The sequence below is a fragment of the Salmo trutta genome, unplaced genomic scaffold (genome assembly GCF_901001165.1).
Source record: "Salmo trutta unplaced genomic scaffold, fSalTru1.1, whole genome shotgun sequence".
Taxonomy (NCBI): domain Eukaryota; kingdom Metazoa; phylum Chordata; class Actinopteri; order Salmoniformes; family Salmonidae; genus Salmo; species Salmo trutta.
In genome coordinates, this window is record NW_021823164.1 from 21682 (window position 1) to 43180 (window position 21499).

At 50.1% G+C, this 21499-nt stretch overlaps 1 protein-coding gene across 1 annotated transcript in view; it reads left to right on the forward strand.

Moving 5' to 3' along the window:
* The window catches only part of ddx1 (DEAD (Asp-Glu-Ala-Asp) box helicase 1), a gene marked incomplete at its 3' end in the record, with an annotated part of 37542 nt that overhangs the window by 4501 nt on the left and 11542 nt on the right, over positions 1 to 21499 (forward strand). The window contains 12 exon segments of the mRNA XM_029748108.1: positions 143 to 239; positions 7001 to 7048; positions 7179 to 7262; positions 7606 to 7689; positions 9242 to 9318; positions 9865 to 9937; positions 10141 to 10217; positions 13282 to 13396; positions 15742 to 15880; positions 16325 to 16385; positions 19655 to 19753; positions 21296 to 21385. Coding sequence (XP_029603968.1) covers positions 143 to 239; positions 7001 to 7048; positions 7179 to 7262; positions 7606 to 7689; positions 9242 to 9318; positions 9865 to 9937; positions 10141 to 10217; positions 13282 to 13396; positions 15742 to 15880; positions 16325 to 16385; positions 19655 to 19753; positions 21296 to 21385 — 1044 coding nt within the window.

A 21499-nucleotide genomic window follows, 5' to 3' on the forward strand; every position in this document is an offset into this window, starting at 1 on the left:
CTCTCTTTTACTGCCCCTTCCTCTCCCCTTTCCACCCCCCTCTCTCTCTCTCTCTCTTTTACTGCCCCTTCCTCTCCCCTTTCCACCCCCCTCTCTCTCTCTCTTTTACTGCCCTTTTCATCCCCCTGTCCTCCCTCCCTAGGCCTTCACTATCCCAGTGATCCAGATAGTGTATGAGACTCTGAAGGACCAGCAGGAGGGGAAGAAGGGGAGAACAGCTGTGAAGACTGGTGGAGCAGGTATGACAGACAGACAGACAGACAGACATCTCTTTGACCTGTCATCAGTGCTTGAAGTGGGCCGGTGCCATCCGGCGTGGCGGTGCCATCCAGAGAACAACCGTAATGGATTTTTTTTAGGGCCAGTACCGATTTTTGGGGGGTCAAGATCAATATTCAATGTCATTAAATTAGGAAATTGATGGCAGCATTTCCCAGAGACAGCTATATATGCATTAATACAATTATACATTCAGACAATAATGTGACTTTGGTTAATAACTATGTAACATAACGGGCAGATTATTACAGTGGTAAACAGGTGTGTTATTGATCTTGTTTTAGCTGATCAGTGGACGTTATGGTGTTACAGCTGAAAACCAGCTGCTTGCCTTCCTTTTGGGACATACAGTGCCTTGGGGAATGGATTCAGACTGACTGCCTTCCTTCTGGGACATACAGTGCCTTGGGGAATGGATTCAGACTGCTTGCCTTCCTTCTGGGACATACAGTGCCTTGGGGAATGGATTCAGACTGACTGCCTTCCTTCTGGGACATACAGTGCCTTGGGGAATGGATTCAGACTGCTTGCCTTCCTTCTGGGACATACAGTGCCTTGGGGAATGGCTTCAGGCTGCTTGCCTTCCTTCTGGGACATACAGTGCCTTGGGGAATGGATTCAGGCTGCTTGCCTTCCTTCTGGGACATACAGTGCCTTGGGGAATGGATTCAGGCTGCTTGCCTTCCTTCTGGACATACAGTGCCTTGGGGATGGATTCAGGCTGCTTGCCTTCCTTCTGGGACATACAGTGCCTTGGGGGATGGATTCAGACTGCTTGCCTTCCTTCTGGGACATACAGTGCCTTGGGGAATGGATTCAGACTGCTTGCCTTCCTTCTGGGACATACAGTGCCTTGGGGAATGGATTCAGACTGCTTGCCTTCCTTCTGGGACATACAGTGCCTTGGGGAATGGATTCAGACTGCTTGCCTTCCTTCTGGGACATACAGTGCCTTGGGGAATGGATTCAGACTGCTTGCCTTCCTTCTGGGACATACAGTGCCTTGGGGAATGGATTCAGACTGCTTGCCTTCCTTCTGGGACATACAGTGCCTTGGGGAATGGATTCAGACTGCTTGCCTTCCTTCTGGGACATACAGTGCCTTGGGGAATGGATTCAGACTGCTTGCCTTCCTTCTGGGACATACCGTGCCTTGGGGAATGGATTCAGACTGCTTGCCTTCCTTCTGGGACATACAGTGCCTTGGGAATGGATTCAGACTGCTTGCCTTCCCTTCTGGGACATACAGTGCCTTGGGGAATGGATTCAGACTGCTTGCCTTCCTTCGGGACATACAGTGCCTTGGGGAATGGATTCAGACTGCTTGCCTTCCTTCTGGGACATACAGTGCCTTGGGGAATGGATTCAGACTGCTTGCCTTCCTTCTGGGACATACAGTGCCTTGGGGAATGGATTCAGGACTGCTTGCCTTCCTTCTGGGACATACAGTGCCTTGGGGAATGGATTCAGACTACTTGCCCTTCCTTCTGGACATACAGTGCCTTGGGGAATGGATTCAGACTGCTTGCCTTCCTTCTGGGACATACAGTGCCTTGGGGAATGGATTCAGACTGCTTGCCTTCCTTCTGGGACATACAGTGCCTTGGGGAATGGATTCAGACTGCTTGCCTTCCTTCTGGGACATACAGTACCTTGGGGAATGGATTCAGACTGCTTCCTTGTCATCTATCTAAACACGATACCCCATAATGACAAAGTGAAAACAGGTTTTTAGATTTTTTTGCAAATTGATAAAAAAATTGAAACAGAAACCTTATTTATATAAATATTCAGACCCTTTGCTATGAGACTGTAAATTGAGCTCAGGTGCATCCTGTTTCCATTGATCATCCTTGAGATGTTTCTACAACTTGATTGGAGTCCATCTGTGGTAAATTAAATTGAATGGACATGATTTGGAAAGGCACACACCTGTCTATATAAGGTCCCACAGTTGACTGTGCATGTCAGAGCAAAAACCAAGCTATGAGGTGGAAGGAATTGTCCGTAGAGCTCCAAAACAGGATTGTGTCGAGGCACAGATCTGGGGAAGGGTACCAAAACATTTCTGCAGCATTGAAGGTCCCCAAGAACACAGTGGCCTCCATCATTCTTAAATGGAAGAAGTTTGGAACCACCAAGACTCTTCCTAGAGCTGGCCGCCCGGCCAAACTGAGCAATCGGGGGAGAAGGGCCTTGGTCAGGGAGGTGTCCAAGAAACCCGATGGTCACTCTGACAGAGCTCTAGCGTTCCTCTGTGGAGATGGGAGAAACTTCCAGAAGGACAACCATCTCTGCAGCACTCCACCAATCAGGCCTTTATGGTAGAGGGGCCAGACGGAAGCCACTCCTCAGTAAAATGCCCATGACAGCCCACTTGGAATTTGCCAAAAGGCACCTAAAGGACTCTCAGACCATGAGAAACAAGATTCTCTGGTCTGATGAAAACAAGATTGAACTCTTTGGCCTGAATGCCAAGCATCACATCTGGAGGAAACCTGGCACCATCCCTACGGTGAAGCATGGTGGTGGCAGCATCATGCTGTGGGTATGTTTTTGAGCAGCAGGGACTGGGAGACTAGTCAGGATCGAGGGAAAGATGAACGGAGTAAAGTACAGAGAGATCCTTGATGAAAACCTGCTCCAGAGCGCTCAGGACCTCAGACTGGGGCAAAGGTTCACCTTCCAACAGGACAACGACCCTAAGCACACAGCCAAGACAATGCAGGAGTGGCTTCGGGACAAGTCTCTGAATGTCCTTGAGTGGCCCAGCCAGAGCCCAGACTTGAACTCGATCTAACATCTCTGGAGAGACTTGATAATAGCTGTGCAGCGACGCTCCCCATCCAACCTTACAGAGCTTGAGAGGATCTGCAGAGAAGAATGGGAGAAACTCCCCAAATACAGGTGTGCCAAGCTTGTAGCGTCATACCCAAGAAGACTGGAGGCTGTAATCGCTGCCAAAGATACTTCAACAAAATACTGAGTAAAGGGTCTGAATACTTATGGAAATGTGATATTTCTAAAACCTGTTTTTGCTTTGTCATTATGGGGTATTGTGTGTAGATGGGATTAAATTGTTTTCATTCTCATTTTTAGAATAAGGCTGTAACGTAACATAATTATGAGAAAGTCTAGGGGTCTGAATACTTATGTAAATGTGATATTTCAGTTTAACATTTTTTATAAATTTGCTAAAATGCCTAATAACCTGTTTTTACTTTGGCAATATGGGGTTTTGTGTGTGTATTAATTAAAAATATATATATTTCACCTTTATTTAACCAGGTAGGCCAGTTGAGAACAAGTTCTCATTTACAATTGCGACCTGGCCAAGATAAAGCAAAGCAGTTCGACAACATACAACAACACAGAGTTACACATGGAGTAAAACAAACATACAGTCAATAATACAGTAGAAAAATAAGTCTATATACAATGTGAGCAAATGAGGTGAGATAAGGGAGGTAAAGGCAATAAATAGGCCATGGTGGCAAAGTAAATACAATATAGCAAGTAAAACACTGGAATGGTGGATTTGTAGTGGAAGAAAGTGCAAAGTAGAAATACTGCGGGGGAAAAACGATTTAATCCATTTCAAAATAAGGCTGTAACGTAACAAAATGCCCACTGACTTTGAGATGGGGATTGCGTTACGATTTTTTATTTTTTATTTTTTTAAAGCAACCGCGTGACACGGCATGACAACGTGAACGCGATTGGTCGACCGTCTGCTGGGTGGGGCGTTTTAGGAATTCAACGAATGACGGAACATCAAAAACATCTCTGTCAACGGCACCATGCAATGCATCCTGGACCAAAGAGGAAGGCGAACAGGACGAAATGTGCTGGACCCTCCGTTTAAATGACACGTTTTCTCAAAAGTTGTTGTGTCACATAAATATGATGAATAGGTCATTGGAGACGAGATATGAAATCAGCCAGTGTTGAAATCTGACTGTTTAGATATAATAACTCCACCCCCAAAATAATATAAAATATATATTTATATAATAAAATATGAAATGACTCAGGGAATCGATATACTCAAGAGATTCACAAAAAAAACAACATAAATTAACAATTCAAAATGGGTGAACCTTTTCGTTTTAATGTACAAGTACACCTTATGGACCGGTCACATACCATGTCCTTTATATATGATCATACCAGCACCTAAAATATATGGACTACCAGCATCCGGAATGACTCGTTTCCACCTGTTTTCAGTCCACTTTGAGCACTGCCTTTTCCTACTTCCGTACTTAAGGAATGAGAACCTGTGGATGATCATATCATAACGCCTAAGGGGATGTTGTTTTTAGGCCCGAGGTGAAGTCGAGGATCAGGAAACAGACGGTTTTTAGAAGGGGAGTTAACTCACGATCGTTCCCGGGTTTGAGGGCCCTTATTGCTTTTATAAAAACATATATTTATAAAAAATATTAACGACATGTTTTCATTAACGTTGTTTTTAATGAGTAAATGTGTTACTTCATCCTTCCATCAGACAATATAGATTGTGAGGGGGGGAGGGGAGGCAAAGGAGGGGGGAGGGGAGGCAAAGGGGGAGGAGGGGAGGCAAGGGAGAGGGTAGAAGGGGAGGCAAGGGAGGGGGGGGGGCAGGGGGGGAGGGTAGACGGGGAGGAGAGGGTGGGAGGGGAGGATAGGGAGGGGGAGGCAAGGGGGAGGGTAGGAAGGGAGGACAGGGAGGGGAGGATGGGGAGGGGAGGATGCGAGGCAAGGGGGAGGATGGGGAGGGGAGGCAAGGGGGAGGGGAGGATGGGGAGGGGAGGCAAGGGGGAGGGGAGGATGGGGAGAGAGGCAAGGGGGAGGGGAGGGGGGGAGGGGAGGCAAGGGGGAGGGGAGGATGGGGAGAGAGGCAAGGGGGAGGGGAGGGGAGGCGAGGGGGGGAGGGGAGGCAAGGGGGAGGATGGGGAGGGAGGGAGGGGGGGAGGAAAGAGAAAGCCAGTTGTTAGTTGTGGAGCTGCTACCCAAACAGGTGGTGAATTCTATGATGTTTTGACCCAGTCGTTCATTTTATTCATCTCACGTTGCTATGCTCAACAAATCATTTGGAATTTAACTAGCTGCTAGAGGTTTAATGATTACAAGCGGCAAGAACTTCAATAAATAATGATTTTTTAAAAATCCTGTTTTATAAAATGAGCAACAAGTCAATAAGATAGTTCTGGAAGCTAGCTGTTCTCCTCTGGAAGCTAGCTGTTCTCCTCTGGAAGCTAGCTGTTCTCCTCTGATAGCTAGCTCTTCTCCCTCTGATAGCTAGCTCTTCTCCCTCTGATAGCTAGCTGTTCTCCTCTGATAGCTAGCTCTTCTCCCTCTGATAGCTAGCTGTTCTCCTCTGGAAGCTAGCTCTTCTCCCTCTGATAGCTAGCTCTTCTCCCTCTGATAGCTAGCTCTTCTCCCTCTGATAGCTAGCTCTTCTCCCTCTGATAGCTAGCTCTACTCCCTCTGATAGGCTAGCTCTCCCTCTGATAGCTAGCTCTTCTCCCTCTGATAGCTAGCTCTTCTCCCTCTGATAGCTAGCTCTTCTCCCTCTGATAGCTAGCTCTTCTCCCTCTGATAGCTAGCTCTTCTCCCTCTGATAGCTAGCTCTTCTCCCTCTGATAGCTAGCTCTTCTCCCTCTGATAGCTAGCTCTTCTCCCTCTGATAGCTAGCTCTTCTCCTCTGATAGCTAGCTCTTCTCCCTCTGATAGCTAGCTCTTCTCCCTCTGATAGCTAGCTCTTCTCCCTCTGATAGCTAGCTCTTCTCCCTCTGATAGCTAGCTCTTCTCCCTCTGATAGCTAGCTGTTCTCCTCTGGAAGCTAGCTGTTCTCCTCTGGAAGCTAGCTGTTCTCCTCTGGAAGCTAGCTGTTCTCCTCTGGAAGCTAGCTGTTCTCCTCTGGAAGCTAGCTCTTCTCCTCTGGAAGCTAGCTCTTCTCCTCTGGAAGCTAGCTCTTCTCCTCTGGAAGCTAGCTCTTCTCCTCTGGAAGCTAGCTCTTCTCCCTCTGGAAGCTAGCTCTTCTCCCTCTGGAAGCTAGCTCTTCTCCCTCTGGAAGCTAGCTCTTCTCCCTCTGGAAGCTAGCTCTTCTCCCTCTGGAAGCTAGCTCTTCTCCCTCTGGAAGCTAGCTCTTCTCCCTCTGGAAGCTAGCTCTTCTCCCTCTGGAAGCTAGCTCTTCTCCCTCTGGAAGCTAGCTGTTCTCCCTCTGATAGCTAGCTGTTCTCCCTCTGATAGCTAGCTGTTCTCCTCTGATAGCTAGCTGTTCTCCTCTGATAGCTAGCTAGCCATTTTTTTAATGAATTGGTCTGGATTAGAGAAGCTGTTAGTATCGTCACATTCCTTCGTATGCGTGACGTGGGGAAGATTGTTACCAAAACAAACTGCAACGTATTTCACAGATCGGGTAGGCACACATCAAGGCTTCACCCCCCCACGCTGCTAGGTTAGTACATGGACAATATTCATTATTCACTCCCCCCCCCCCCCCCCCCCCCCCCAAGGAAATGACGTTTATATATTGACTGGCTGGGCTGTGGGACAGTGGATAGACGTTTAATTAATCTATTGGAAATGTTACCCGTGGAATATGGTGATTTATAAACTCACTGCTATCAACCAATCAGCAACCAGGATCCAAAACAACCTGTTTTTATAATATAATTTGACTGTTTTATTAGTAATCATACATTTGACCAGCCTGCGTTTCTGTCTGTTTCAGTCTTCAACAAATGGCAGATGAACCCGTATGACAGAAGCACAGCTTTCGGTGAGTCGGCGTGCTCATTGTGTCTCTTCCTGTGATGTAGGATGGTACTTCCTGTTACGTTTTTTAAGCACTACTCGTTTTAATTTTCAACGTGAGGTTTACTGTATTTTTTTCCCCTTCTCCCCTTCAGCCATTGGACCAGACGGACTGTGTTGTCAAAGCAGGGAGTTTAAAGAATGGCATGGCTGTCGCTCTACCAAAGCCATCACCAAGGGTGAGACACGCACACTCTCACACACACACACACACACACTCTACCAAAGCCATCACCAAGGGTAACACGCACCGCACGCGCACACACACACACACTCTACCAAAGCCATCACCAAGGGTGAGACACGCACACTCACACACACACACACACACACACACTCTACCAAAGCCATCACCAAGGGTGAGACACGCACGCACGCGCACACACACACACACACACACACTCTACCAAAGCCATCACCAAGGGTAAGACACGCACAAACATACATATACACACACACACACACTACCAAATGTACACATGCTGCTCCGTCTCTTATCTCTCTCTCTCTGTCTCTCTCTAGGGAAGTACTACTATGAGGTATCATGTCATGACCAGGGCCTGTGTAGGATCGGCTGGTCTACCAGCCAGGCAGCTTTGGACTTAGGCAAGTACCTCGCTGAGTCTTCACACCGAGTCTGGTTCATTTCACTGTCGGACACTGAGTCCGGTTAACCTCTGGGGTATGTGGGACGCTAGTGACACACTATTCAACAGCCAGTGAAATATCAGGGCGACAAATTCAAAACAACAAAAATCTCATAATTCAAATTTCTCAAACATACAAGTATTATATCCCATTTTAAAGATAAGATTCTCCTTAATCCAACCACATTGTACGATTTCAAAAAGGCTTTACGGCGAAAGCAAAACATTAGATTATGTTAGGACAGCGCCGAGACGAGAAACCACACAGCCATTTTCCAAGCAAGGAGAGGCGTCACAAAAACCTGAAATACAGCTAAAATTAATCACTAACCTTTGATGATCTTCATCAGATGGCACTCATAGGACTTCATGTTACACAATACATGTATGTTTTGCTCGATAAAGTTCATATTTATATCCAAAAACCCCATTTTACATTGGCCCGTAATGTTCAGAAATGTTTTTCCTCCAAAAACTTCCGGTGAATGAGCACATCAATTTATAGAAATACTCATCATAAACGTTGATAAAATATTTAACTGTTATTCAAAGAATTATAGATAAACATTATCTTAATGCAACCGCAGTGACAGATTTCAAAAAAGCTTCACGGGGAATGCACACTTTGCAATAATCTGAGTACAGCGCTCAGTCACGAAACCAAACCCGCCATTTTGTGGAGTCAACAAAACTCAGAAATAACATAAATATTCACTTACCTTTGATCTTCATCGGAATGCACTCCCAGAAATCCCAGTCCCTCAATAAATGTTCATTTGTTTCGATAAAGTCCATATATATGTCCAAATACCTCCTTTTTGTTTTGTGCGTTCGGTAGAGTACACGAAATGCACTGTTCTCGCGCAGTCAAGTTCAGACTAAAAAGTCAAAAAAGTTATATTACAGTTCGTAGAAACATGTCAAACGATGTATAGAATCAATCTTTAGGATGTTTTTATCTTCCATAATATTCCAACTGGACGATTCCTTTGTCTTCAGAAATGAAAAGGAACATAGCTAACTCTCACGTGAGCGTGCGCCACTGAACTCATGTCATTTTCTCACGCATCTAATTCCAGGATCTCTTGTTCTCTCCCCAGTCACAGTAGAAGCATGAAACGACGTTCTAAAGACTGTTGACATCTAGTGGAAGCCTTAGGAAGTGCAAAATGACCCCACAGACACTGGATAGGGAATCGCTTGAAAAACTACAAACCTCAGATTTCCACACTTCCTGGTTGGATCTTTTCTTAGGTTTTTGTCTGCCATATGAGTTCTGTTATACTCACAGACATCATTTAAACAGTTTTAGAAACGTCAGAGTGTTTTCTATCCAAATCTGCTAATAATATGCATATCCTAGCTTCTGGGCACGAGTAGCAGGCAGTTTAATTTGGGCACGTCATTCATCTGAATTTCCGAATACTGCCCCCTGTCACTAAAAAGTACATTTCACTGTCTGTCTGGCTGTTTAATGTTTTAACCATCACTACTGTTGTGTTGTTTACCAGGTACTGATAAGTACGGCTTTGGCTTCGGAGGAACGGGGAAGAAATCTCACAACAAACAGTTTGACAGTTATGGAGAGGTACGCTGTAGATGATCTGTAATATTTACCTGTAGCTCTATTCGATCCCTAGCGTTGATGATACGCTCGATCATTTTCCAGACTGTCAATTGTTTTTCAGTGTGAACTAAAAACGTCTGTCAGGGAGAATCTGAAATTCACCTGATTTTTAGGGAATAGGGTTCCATTGGACAGACCGTAGTCAGTCAGCCCAGTCAGTCAGCCCAGTCAGTCAGTCAGCCCAGTCAGTCAGTCAGCCCAGTCAGTCATTCAGCCCAGTCAGTCATTCAGCCCAGTCAGTCAGCCATCCCAGCCAGCCAGGCAGTCGTCCAGCCCAGTCAGTCAGCCAGGCCAGCCCAGTCAGCCAGGCCAGTCAGCCAGCCCAGTCAGCCAGCCCAGTCAGCCAGCCCAGTCAGCCAGGCCAGCCCAGTCAGTCAGCCAGGCCAGCCCAGTCAGCCCAGTCAGCCAGCCCAGTCAGCCAGGCCAGCCCAGTCAGCCAGCCCAGTCAGCCAGGCCAGCCCAGTCAGTCAGTCAGTGACCAGTTGTCTCTCTCTCTCTGTCCTGTAGGAGTTCACCATGCACGACACCATGGGATGTTATCTGGATCTGGACAACGGACACCTCTCCTTCTCCAAAAACGGTTTGATTCCTTCCCGTATTGTGTGTACTGTTTTAGGTCAGGGTTCACCAACCCTGTTCCTGGAGAGATACCCTCCTGGAGGTTTTAACTCCAACCCTGTTCCTGGAGAGAGACCCTCCTGTAGGGTTTTAACTCCAACCCTGTTCCTGGAGAGAAACCCTCCTGTAGGGTTTTAACTCCAACTCTCTCTCTGTCTCTCTCAGGTACTGACCTGGGCTTGGCGTTTGAGATCCCAGCTCCTCTGAAGAACCAGCCCTTCTTTGCTTCCTGTGTTCTCAAGGTATGTACACACACACACACACACACACACACACACACACACACACACACACACACACACACACACACACACAGTCACTCACTACCGGTCAAAGATTTTAGAATACCTGCTCATTTCAAGGGTTTTTCTTTATTTTTACTATTTTCTACGTTGTAGAATTTAAGAAAGCTTTGTACACTCTTGGCAGTCATCAAGGCAAAGGGTGGCTACTTTGAATAATCTGGTTTCTACATGATTCCATATGTGTTATTTCATAGTTTTGATGTCTTCACTATTATTCTACAATGTAGAAAATAGTAAAAATAAAGAACAACCCTGGAATGAGTAGGAGTGTCCAAACTGTTGACTGGTCCTGTATATCTGCTTGAAAATCTATGACAAGACTTCAAAATGGTTATCTAGTAATGATCAACAACCAACTGGACAGAGCTTGGAGAATTTAGAAGACAATGTGCAAATATTGTATAATCCAGTTGTGGAAAACTCTTAGAGCCTTACCCAGAAAGACCCACAGCTCTTAGAGACTTACCCAGAAGGACTCACAGCTCTTAGAGACTTACCCAGAAACACTCACAGCTCTTAGAGACTTACCCAGAAACACTCACAGCTCTTAGAGACTTACCCAGAAGGACTCACAGCTCTTAGAGATTTACCCAGAAAGACTCGTGGCTGTAATCGCTGCAAAAAGTGATTTTTAACATGTATTGACTGAGGGATGTGAATACTGATGTAAATGAGATTTCTGTATGTCTTTTTTTTTTTTTAAATACATTTCCAAAAATGTCTCAAATGTTTAACTTTGTCATAATGGTTAATTGTGTGTAAAGAAGAGAAAATATATTTAATCCATTTTGAATTAAAGTCGGGGAGTATTGTTCTGAAGGCGTTGTATATTATACCTATACAACATTAATATGTCATTAATGCCTTTTTAATATTGTTTTGTAAAGGAACGATAAGCCATACAATTATCTACATGGATTCATAAGTTCCAGCGTTCTCCGTTGGGACGTGGCGTTCTACCGGGCGTTGGGACGCGGCGCTCTAACGGGCGTTGGGACGTGGCGTTCTACCGGGCGTTGGGACGCGGCGCTCTACCCGGGCGTTGGGACGCGGCGTTCTACCCGGGCGTTGGGACGCGGCGCTCTAACGGGCGTTGGGACGTGGCGTTCTACCGGGCGTTGGGACGCGGCGCTCTAACGGGCGTTGGGACGTGGCGTTCTACCGGGCGTTGGGACGCGGCGCTCTAACGGGCGTTGGGACGTGGCGTTCTACCGGGCGTTGGGACGCGGCGCTCTAACGGGCGTTGGGACGTGGCGTTCTACCGGGCGTTGGGACGCGGCGCTCTACCCGGGCGTTGGGACGCGGCGCTCTACCCGGGCGTTGGGACGCGGCGCTCTACCGGGCGTTGGGACGCGGCGTTCTACCGGGCGTTGGGACGCGGCGTTCTACCGGGCGTTGGGACGCGGCGTTCTACCGGGCGTTGGGACGCGGCGCTCTACCGGGCGTTGGGACGCGGCGTTCTAACGGGCGTTGGGACGCGGCGCTCTAACGGGCGTTGGGACGTGGCGTTCTACCGGGCGTTGGGACGTGGCGTTCTACCGGGCGTTGGGACGTGGCGTTCTAACGGGCGTTGGGACGTGGCGTTCTAACGGGCGTTGGGACGCAGCGCTCTACCGGGCGTTGGGACGCGGCGCTCTAACGGGCGTTGGGACGTGGCGTTCTACCGGGGCGTTGGGACGCGGCGCTCTACCCGTTCGTTGGGACGCGGCGCTCTACCCGGGCGTTGGGACGCGGCGCTCTAACGGGCGTTGGGACGCGGCGCTCTAACGGGCGTTGGGACGTGGCGTTCTACCGGGCGTTGGGACGCGGCGCTCTAACGGGCGTTGGGACGTGGCGTTCTACCGGGCGTTGGGACGCGGCGCTCTACCCGGGCGTTGGGACGCGGCGCTCTACCCGGGCGTTGGGACGCGGCGCTCTACCCGGGCGTTGGGACGCGGCGCTCTAACGGGCGTTGGGACGCGGCGCTCTAACGGGCGTTGGGACGCGGCGTTCTACCGGGCGTTGGGACGTGGCGTTCTACCGGGCGTTGGGACGCGGCGCTCTAACGGGCGTTGGGACGCGGCGCTCTAACGGGCGTTGGGACGCGGCGCTCTAACGGGCGTTGGGACGCGGCGTTCTAACGGGCGTTGGGACGCGGCGCTCTACCCGGGCGTTGGGACGCGGCGCTCTACCCGGGCGTTGGGACGCGGCGCTCTACCCGGGCGTTGGGACGCGGCGCTCTACCCGGGCGTTGGGACGCGGCGTTCTACCGGGCGTTGGGACGCGGCGCTCTACCGGGCGTTGGGACGTGGCGTTCTACCGGGCGTTGGGACGCGGCGCTCTACCCGGGCGTTGGGACGCGGCGCTCTAACGGGCGTTGGGACGTGGCGTTCTACCGGGCGTTGGGACGTGGCGTTCTACGGGCGTTGGGACGCGGCGCTCTACCGGGCGTTGGGACGTGGCGTTCTACCGGGCGTTGGGACGTGGAGCTCTACCGGGCGTTGGGACGTGGCGTTCTACCGGGCGTTGGGACGTGGAGCTCTACCCGGGCGTTGGGACGCGGCGCTCTACCGGGCGTTGGACGCGGCGTTCTACCGGGCGTTGGGACGCGGCGTTCTACCGGGCGTTGGGACGCGGCGCTCTACCGGGCGTTGGGACGTGGCGTTCTACCGGGCGTTGGGACGCGGCGTTCTACCGGGCGTTGGGACGTGGCGTTCTACCGGGCGTTGGGACGCGGCGCTCTAACGGGCGTTGGGACGTGGCGTTCTACCGGGCGTTGGGACGTGGCGTTCTACCGGGCGTTGGGACGCGGCGTTCTACCGGGCGTTGGGACGTGGCGTTCTACCGGGCGTTGGGACGCGGCGCTCTAACGGGCGTTGGGACGTGGCGTTCTACCGGGCGTTGGGACGTGGCGTTCTACCGGGCGTTGGGACGTGGCGTTCTACCGGGCGTTGGGACGCGGCGCTCTACCCGGGCGTTGGGACGCGGCGCTCTAACAGACTCTCTTCTCTCCTCCTGACAGAACGCAGAGCTGAAGTTTAACTTTGGGGGGGAGGAGTTTAAGAATCCCCCCAAGACGGGCTTCGTGGCGGTGGACCAAGCTGCTGAGGGACATGTGGTCAAATCCAGCCAGACAGGTAGGGGGGTGTGGTCAAATCCAGCCAGACAGGTAGGGGGGTGTGGTCAAATCCAGCCAGACAGGTAGGGGGTGTGGTCAAATCCAGCCAGACAGGTAGGGGGTGTGGTCAAATCCAGCCAGACAGGTAGGGGGTGTGGTCAAATCCAGCCAGACAGGTAGGGGGGTGTGGTCTAGTCCAGCCAGACAGGTAGGGGGGTGTGGTCAAGTCCAGCCAGACAGGTAGGGGGGTGTGGTCAAGTCCAGCCAGACAGGTAGGGGGGTGTGGTCTAGTCCAGCCAGACAGGTAGGGGGGTGTGGTCTAGTCCAGCCAGACAGGTAGGGGGGTGTGGTCAAGTCCAGCCAGACAGGTAGGGGGGTGTGGTCAAGTCCAGCCAGACAGGTAGGGGGGTGTGGTCTAGTCCAGCCAGACAGGTAGGGGGGTGTGGTCTAGTCCAGCCAGACAGGTAGGGGGGTGTGGTCAAATCCAGCCAGACAGGTAGGGGGTGTGGTCAAATCCAGCCAGACAGGTAGGGGGTGTGGTCAAATCCAGCCAGACAGGTAGGGGGTGTGGTCTAGTCCAGCCAGACAGGTAGGGGGGTGTGGTCTAGTCCAGCCAGACAGGTAGGGGGGTGTGGTCAAGTCCAGCCAGACAGGTAGGGGGGTGTGGTCAAGTCCAGCCAGACAGGTAGGGGGGTGTGGTCTAGTCCAGCCAGACAGGTAGGGGGGTGTGGTCTATTCCAGCCAGACAGGTAGGGGGGTGTGGTCAAGTCCAGCCAGACAGGTAGGGGGGTGTGGTCTAGTCCAGCCAGACAGGTAGGGGGGTGTGGTCTAGTCCAGCCAGACAGGTAGGGGGGTGTGGTCTAGTCCAGCCAGACAGGTAGGGGGGGGGTGTGGTCAAGTCCAGCCAGACAGGTAGGGGGGTGTGGTCAAGTCCAGCCAGACAGGTAGGGGGGTGTGGTCTAGTCCAGCCAGACAGGTAGGGGGGTGTGGTCTAGTCCAGCCAGACAGGTAGGGGGGTGTGGTCAAGTCCAGCCAGACACGTGAGAAACTAACCAATGAATACTGTTTAGCCACTATTACCTCAATAACCCCGCCCCCCTGTAGACCCCGTTAGACCATGTCCCCCTGTTAGACCCCGTTCCCCCTGTTAGACCCCGTCCCCCCTGTTAGACCCCGTCCTCCTGTAGACCATGTCCCCCTGTAGACCATGTCCCCCTGTAGACCATGTCCCCCTGTTAGACCCCGTCCCCCCTGTTAGACCCCGTCCCCCCTGTTAGACCCCGTCCCCCTGTAGACCATGTCCCCCTGTAGACCCCGTCCCCCTGTAGACCCCGTCCCCCTGTTAGACCCCGTCCCCCTGTAGACCCCGTCCCCCTGTAGACCCCGTCCCCCCGTTAGACCCCGTCCCCCCGTTAGACCCCCGTCCCCCTGTAGACCCCGTCCCCCTGTAGACCCCCCGTCCCCTGTAGAACCCCCGTCCCCCCTGTTAGACCCCGTCCCCCTGTTAGACCCCGTCCCCCTGTTAGACCCCGTCCCCCTGTAGACCCCGTCCTCCGTTAGACCCCGTCCCCCCGTTAGCCCCCGTCCCCCTGTTAGACCCCGTCCCCCTGTAGACCCCGTCCCCCTGTAGACCCCGTCCCCCTGTAGACCCCGTCCCCCTGTAGACCCCGTCCCCCTGTAGACCCCGTCCCCCTGTTAGACCCCGTCCCCCTGTTAGACCCCGTCCCCCTGTAGACCCCGTCCCCCCTGTAGACCCCGTCCCCCTGTAGACCCCGTCCCCCTGTAGACCCCGTCCCCCTGTAGACCCTGTCCCCCTGTAGACCCCGTCCCCCCCCGTTAGACCCCGTCCCCCGTTAGACCCCGTCCCCCCGTTAGACCCCGTCCCCCGTTAGACCCCGTCCCCCGTTAGACCCCGTCCCCCGTTAGACCCCGTCCCCCCGTTAGACCCCGTCCCCCCGTTAGACCCCGTCCTCCTGTAGACCCCGTCCTCCTGTAGACCCCGTCCCCCCCGTTAGACCCCGTCCCCCCGTTAGACCCCGTCCCCCCCGTTAGACCCCGTCCCCCCCGTTAGACCCCGTCCCCTGTTAGACCCCGTCCCCCTGTAGACCCCGTCCCCCCTGTTAGACCATGTCCCCCCTGTTAGACCCCGTCCCCCCTGTTAGACCCCGTCCCCCCGTTAGACCCCGTCCCCCCGTTAGACCATGTCCCCCTGTAGACCCCGTTAGACCATGTCCCCCTGTTAGACCCCGTCCCCCCCGTTAGACCCCGTCCCCTCTGTTAGACCCCGTCCTGGATATACCAACATGACTTTCTCCCTTTCTGCTTTGATTCCCTGGTAGTTGACTGCGTCTCTCTCTGATGTAGGCAGCGTTAAGGTGTCGGAGGTGAAGTCTTCGTCCTGTGGTCCCAAAGCTCTGATCGTCGAGCCGTCTAAAGAGCTTGCTGAACAGACCCTCAACAACGTTAACCAGTGTAAGAGATATGTGGACAATCCCAAGCTCAGGTACGGTACATGTCTCGTTCTCTCTGTCTCTCGTGCTCTCTGTCTCTCGTTCTCTCTGTCTCTCGTTCTCTCTGTCTCGTTTTCTCTGTCTCTCGTTCTCTCTGTCTCTCGTTCTCTCTGTCTCTCGTGCTCTCTGTCTCTCGTGCTCTCTGTCTCTCGTGCTCTCTGTCTCTCGTGCTCTCTGTCTCTCGTGCTCTCTGTCTCTCGTTCTCTCTGTCTCGTTTTCTCTGTCTCTCGTTCTCTCTGTCTCTCGTTCTCTCTGTCTCTCGTGCTCTCTGTCTCTCGTGCTCTCTGTCTCTCGTGCTCTCTGTCTCTCGTGCTCTCTGTCTCTCGTGCTCTCTGTCTCTCGTGCTCTCTGTCTCTCGTGCTGCCGTGTATGTGTGTGTTTATAATGCGGTGTGTGTGTGTGTGTGTGTGTGTGTGTGTGTGTGTGTGTTATTACAGAGATCTTCTGATCATTGGAGGGGTTCCTGCTAGGGACCAGCTGGCTGTACTGGAACAAGGGGTAGGCTGTAACAAGCTATATGGAATTGTTTTAAGAAGGTCAAAGGCAGAGTTTTGTAAAGAAAAAGCCATATCTCAGACTGGCCAATAAAAAGAATAGATTAAGATGGGGAAAATAACAGACACTGGACAGAGGAACTCTGCCTAGAAGGCCAGCATCCTGGAGTCGCCTCTTCACTGTTGACGTTGAGACTGGTGTTTTGTGGGTACTATTTAACTTCTATGGGCTAGGTGGGACGCTATCGTCCTCCACCTGCGGGACACAGCCAGTGAAATATCAGGACGGAAAATTCAAAAACAACAAAATCTCATAATTCAAATTTCTCAAACATACGACTATTTTACACCATTTTAAAGATAAGACTCTCGTTAATCTAACCACATTGTCCGATTTCAAAAAGGCTTTGCAACGAAAGCAAAACATTAGATTATGTCAGGAGAGTACATAGACACAAATAATCACACAGCCATTTTCCAAGCAACTAGATGCATCACAAAAAAACAAAACACAGCTAAATGCAGCACTAACCTTTGATGATCTGCATCAGATGACACTCCTAGGACATTATGTTATACAATACATGTATGTTTTCTTCGATAAAGTTTATATTTGTATCCAAAAAACGGCATTTTTTTACATTGGCGTGTGACGTTCAGAAAATGTATTCCCACCAAAACGTCCGGTGAATGAGCACATCAATTTACAACAATACTCATCATAAACGTTGACAAAATATATAACAATTATTTAAAGAATTATAGATGGACTACTCCTGGATGGAACCGCTTTGTCAGATTTGTAAATAGCTTTACGGAGAAAGCACATTTTTCAATATTCTGAGTACATAGCTTGCCATCACAGCAAGCTATACAGATACCCGCCAAGTTCTGGGGTCAACTAAACTCAGAATTAGTATTATAAATATTCTCTTACCTTTGCTGATCTTCGTCAGAATGCACTCCCAGGACTGCTACTTCCACAAGAAATGTTGTTTTTGTTCAAAATAATCCATATTTATGTCCAAATACAGAGCACTATCCAAAGGCATAACGCGCGAGCGCGGTACCAGAGATGAAAAGTCAAAAATGTTCCAATACCGTTCTTAGAAGCATGTCAAACGCTGTTTTAAAATCAATCTTTATGGTATTTTTAATGTAAAATTGCGATAATATTCCAACCGGACAAGAGCGTATTCATTCAAGGAGATAAAGAAGGAACAGCGTGTTCGCGGGACCGCGCATATCCAATCCCTTTGTCCCCAGGCAGTCCACTCAGTGACTGAGCTCCTATTTCCTGCCCAGTAACAGGAGACAGATGAAACGCGTTTCTAAAGGCTGTTGACAGCCAATGGAAGCCTTAGGAAGTGCAACGTGACCCCACAGACACTGTAGTTTCGATAGAGAATCAAAAGAAGAACTACAATTCTCAGACTTTCCACTTCCTGGTTGGATTTTTCTCAGGTTTTTGCCTGCCATATGAGTTCTGTTATACTCACAGACACCATTCAAACAGTTTTAGAAACTTCAGAGTGTTTTCTATCCAAATCTACTAATAATATGCGTTTTCTAGTGTCTGGGCCCGAGTAGTAACCAGTTTAATTTGGGTACGTTTTTCATCCGGCTGTGAAAATACTGCCCCCTATACATTAAGAAGTTAATGAAGCTGCCAGTTGAGGACTTGTGAAGCGTCTGTTTCTCAAACTAGACACTCTAATGTACTTGTCCTCTTGCTCAGTTGTGCACCGGGGCCTCCCACTAACTCTTTCTATTCTGGTTAGAGCCAGTTTGCGCTGTTCTGTGAAGGGAGTAGTACACAGCGTTGTACGAGAATAAACTGACAAGTTTCAGAAGAAAGTTATTTGTTTCTGGACATTTTGAGTCTGTAATCGAACCCACAAATGCTGATGCTCCAGATACTCAACTAGTCTAAAGAAGGCCAGTTTTATTGCTTCTTTAATCAGAACAACAGTTTTCAGCTGTGCTAACATAATCACAAAATGATATTCTAATGATCAATTAGCATTTTAAAATGATAAACCTGGATTAGCTAACACAATGTGCCATTTGGAACACAGGAGTGATGGTTGCTGATAATGGGCCTCTGTACGCCTATGTAGATATTCTATTAAAAATCTGCCGTTTCCAGCTACAATAGTCATTTACAACATTATCAATGTCTACACTGTATTTCTGATCAATTTGACCTTATTTTAATGGACAAGAAATGTGCTTTTCTTTCAAAAACAAGGACATTTCTAAGTGACCCAAACTTTTGATCGTGTGTATGTGTATTTTTGCCACTGATCAGTCTCCATATATACTTCTGGTACCTGGGGACCTTCAGACGAGTCCTGGGAGGCCTGTGGGCTTCATGGAGCAAAACGTGTCCATGTTTGTGTGAAACGTTAGACTCACAGAGGGGTCACATTAGCATGTAGCCCAAAACTGTTAGGACGCTACAGACAGACTGTACCGACCTCAGACGAGTCCCAAGACTCTTGTGTGAGTCGTAGAGCCAACATGAGAGAACCGTTAAGTTCGTGAGAGTCTCATCTTTCCATAGAAGGGCCATAATAGCTTGTAGGCCAAACCGTTCAGGCGCTGGAGTACTGTTTTGTGCGAAGAACGATTTTTGAAACGTCTCCTGGTCTGACAAACACCCCTCTAGACACCAGATGTGGAAGCACGACGTTGGCGGGATACAGTGGATTAAGACAAATCAAATGCAAAAAAAAAAACAAAGCAAATCTCCTAGTTTAAATTTACACATTTTTATGGGGGATTTTTTTTCTCTCGAGATGATTATGCTAATTCGATTTCCAGCAGGGCACTGACATCGACCTTGGGGGGGATAACAATTTATGAAGGAGGCACTATGCAGGAAATGCTGCATCATTTCCTGGTTGTTAAAATGTCAGTTTGACTAAAGCAGGTAGAGAATCATTGTACCATCTAAACCAAGTGTAATTTTCAGAACCAAAAAATATTGTATTTTCATTTTCATATTTTGTTGTTTTTGAAGCTGGTGTACAACAACAAGTAAAGTAGAGGAATCAAAAACAAAACTTAACAGGCAGCGTAGAAATTACACACACAGAACAGATCTACCTCTTCTTAGATTTGCTGTCAATGAGCACGAACAAATCTACAACACACATATCTGTTATGATTGTTTTAAATCTGCAAAATAGTTAAAACGCTGTCCGTTCCTCTTGACGTAGTTTTATATAACGTTTCTCCACCTGGCTCTTTCTCCACTCCCCCTCTCAGGTGGACATCGTGGTTGGGACACCAGGTCGTCTAGATGACCTCATCTCTACGGGGAAACTCACCTTGTCTCAAGTCCGCTTCCTGGTCCTGGATGAGTGTGTATGTACCCGTCTGGTCCTGGATGAGTGTGTCTGGTCCTGTCTGCTCCTGGATGAGTGTGTCTGGTCCTGTCTGCTCCTGGATGAGTGTGTCTGGTCCCGTCTGGTCCTGGATGAGTGTGTCTGGTCCCGTCTGGTCCTGGATGAGTGTGTCTGGTCCCGTCTGGTCCTGGATGAGTGTGTCTGGTCCTGTCTGGTCCTGGATGAGTGTGTCTGGTTCTGGATGAGTGTGTCTGGTTCTGGATGAGTGTGTCTGGTCCTGGATGAGTGTGTCTGGTCCCGTCTGGTCCTGGATGAGTGTGTCTGCTCCTGGATGAGTGTGTCTGGTCCTGTCTGGTCCTGGATGAGTGTGTCTGGTCCTGGATGAGTGTGTCTGGTCCTGTCTGGTTCTGGATGAGTGTGTCTGGTCCTGGATGAGTGTGTCTGGTCCTGTCTGGTCCTGGATGAGTGTGTCTGGTGCTGGATGAGCGTGTCTGGTCCTGGATGAGCGTGTCTGGTCCTGTCTGGTCCTGGATGAGTGTGTCTGGTCCTGGATGAGTGTGTCTGGACCTGTCTGGTCCTGGATGAGTGTGTCTGGTCCTGGATGGGCGTGTCTGGTCCTGTCTGGTCCTGGATGAGTGTGTCTGGTCCTGTCTGGTCCTGGATGAGTGTGTCTGGTCCTGTCTGGTCCTGGATGGGCGTGTCTGGTCCTGTCTGGTCCTGGATGGGCGTGTCTGGTCCTGTCTGTTCCTGGATGAGTGTGTCTGGTCCTGGATGGGCGTGTCTGGTCCTGTCTGGTCCTGGATGAGTGTGTCTGGTCCTGGATGAGTGTGTCTGGTCCTGTCTGGTCCTGGATGAGTGTGTCTGGTCCTGGATGAGTGTGTCTGGTCCTGGATGAGCGTGTCTGGTCCTGGGTGAGCGTGTCTGGTCCTGGGTGAGCGTGTCTGGTCCTGGGTGAGCGTGTCTGGTCCTGGGTGAGCGTGTCTGGTCCTGGGTGAGCGTGTCTGGTCCTGTCTGGTCCTGGATGAGTGTGTCTGGTCCTGGATGAGTGTGTCTGGTCCTGTCTGGTCCTGGATGAGTGTGTCTGGTCCTGGATGAGTGTGTCTGGTCCTGTCTGGTCCTGGGTGAGCGTGTCTGGTCCTGGGTGAGCGTGTCTGGTCCTGTCTGGTCCTGGATGAGTGTGTCTGGTCCTGTCTGGTCCTGGATGAGTGTGTATGTACCCGTCTGTCTGTTACAAATAGGCTCGTTGTTCTCCTCCACCCTGCAACTCTTCCCTGGGTCCTTGTTATACAAGAGATGTGTTTTCCGTCAGTATACCTGGTGAAATAATGGTTTTTTGATATAAATAATGATGATATCTTTGTCAGGTGAGCCAACGCTGCCGTTTAACTGTTTCATTGAGAAGGTTGTTATTAGCGCGGCTAACTGGCTACACAATGCTCTCAACAAACACATCCACTGGCAATATTACTGGAAAAGATTTGTCAGATTAGCTATTATGCTTGTCTTTTTTAAGCCCATAGTGTGTCCACCTGTTTAGTGTAATATATTGTCTACTTTCTAGGATGGTCTCCTCACTGCTGGCTACACCGACTTTATCATGAGAATCTACAACCAGATTCCTCAAGTCACCTCGGACGGCAAGAGACTTCAGGTACTTTACCCCTAGTTTCTGTCTGAACCTATCTCTCTCTCTCTCTACCAGGTGATAGTCTGTATCTCTCTCTCTCTACCAGGTGGTAGTCTGTATCTCTCTCTACCAGGTGAT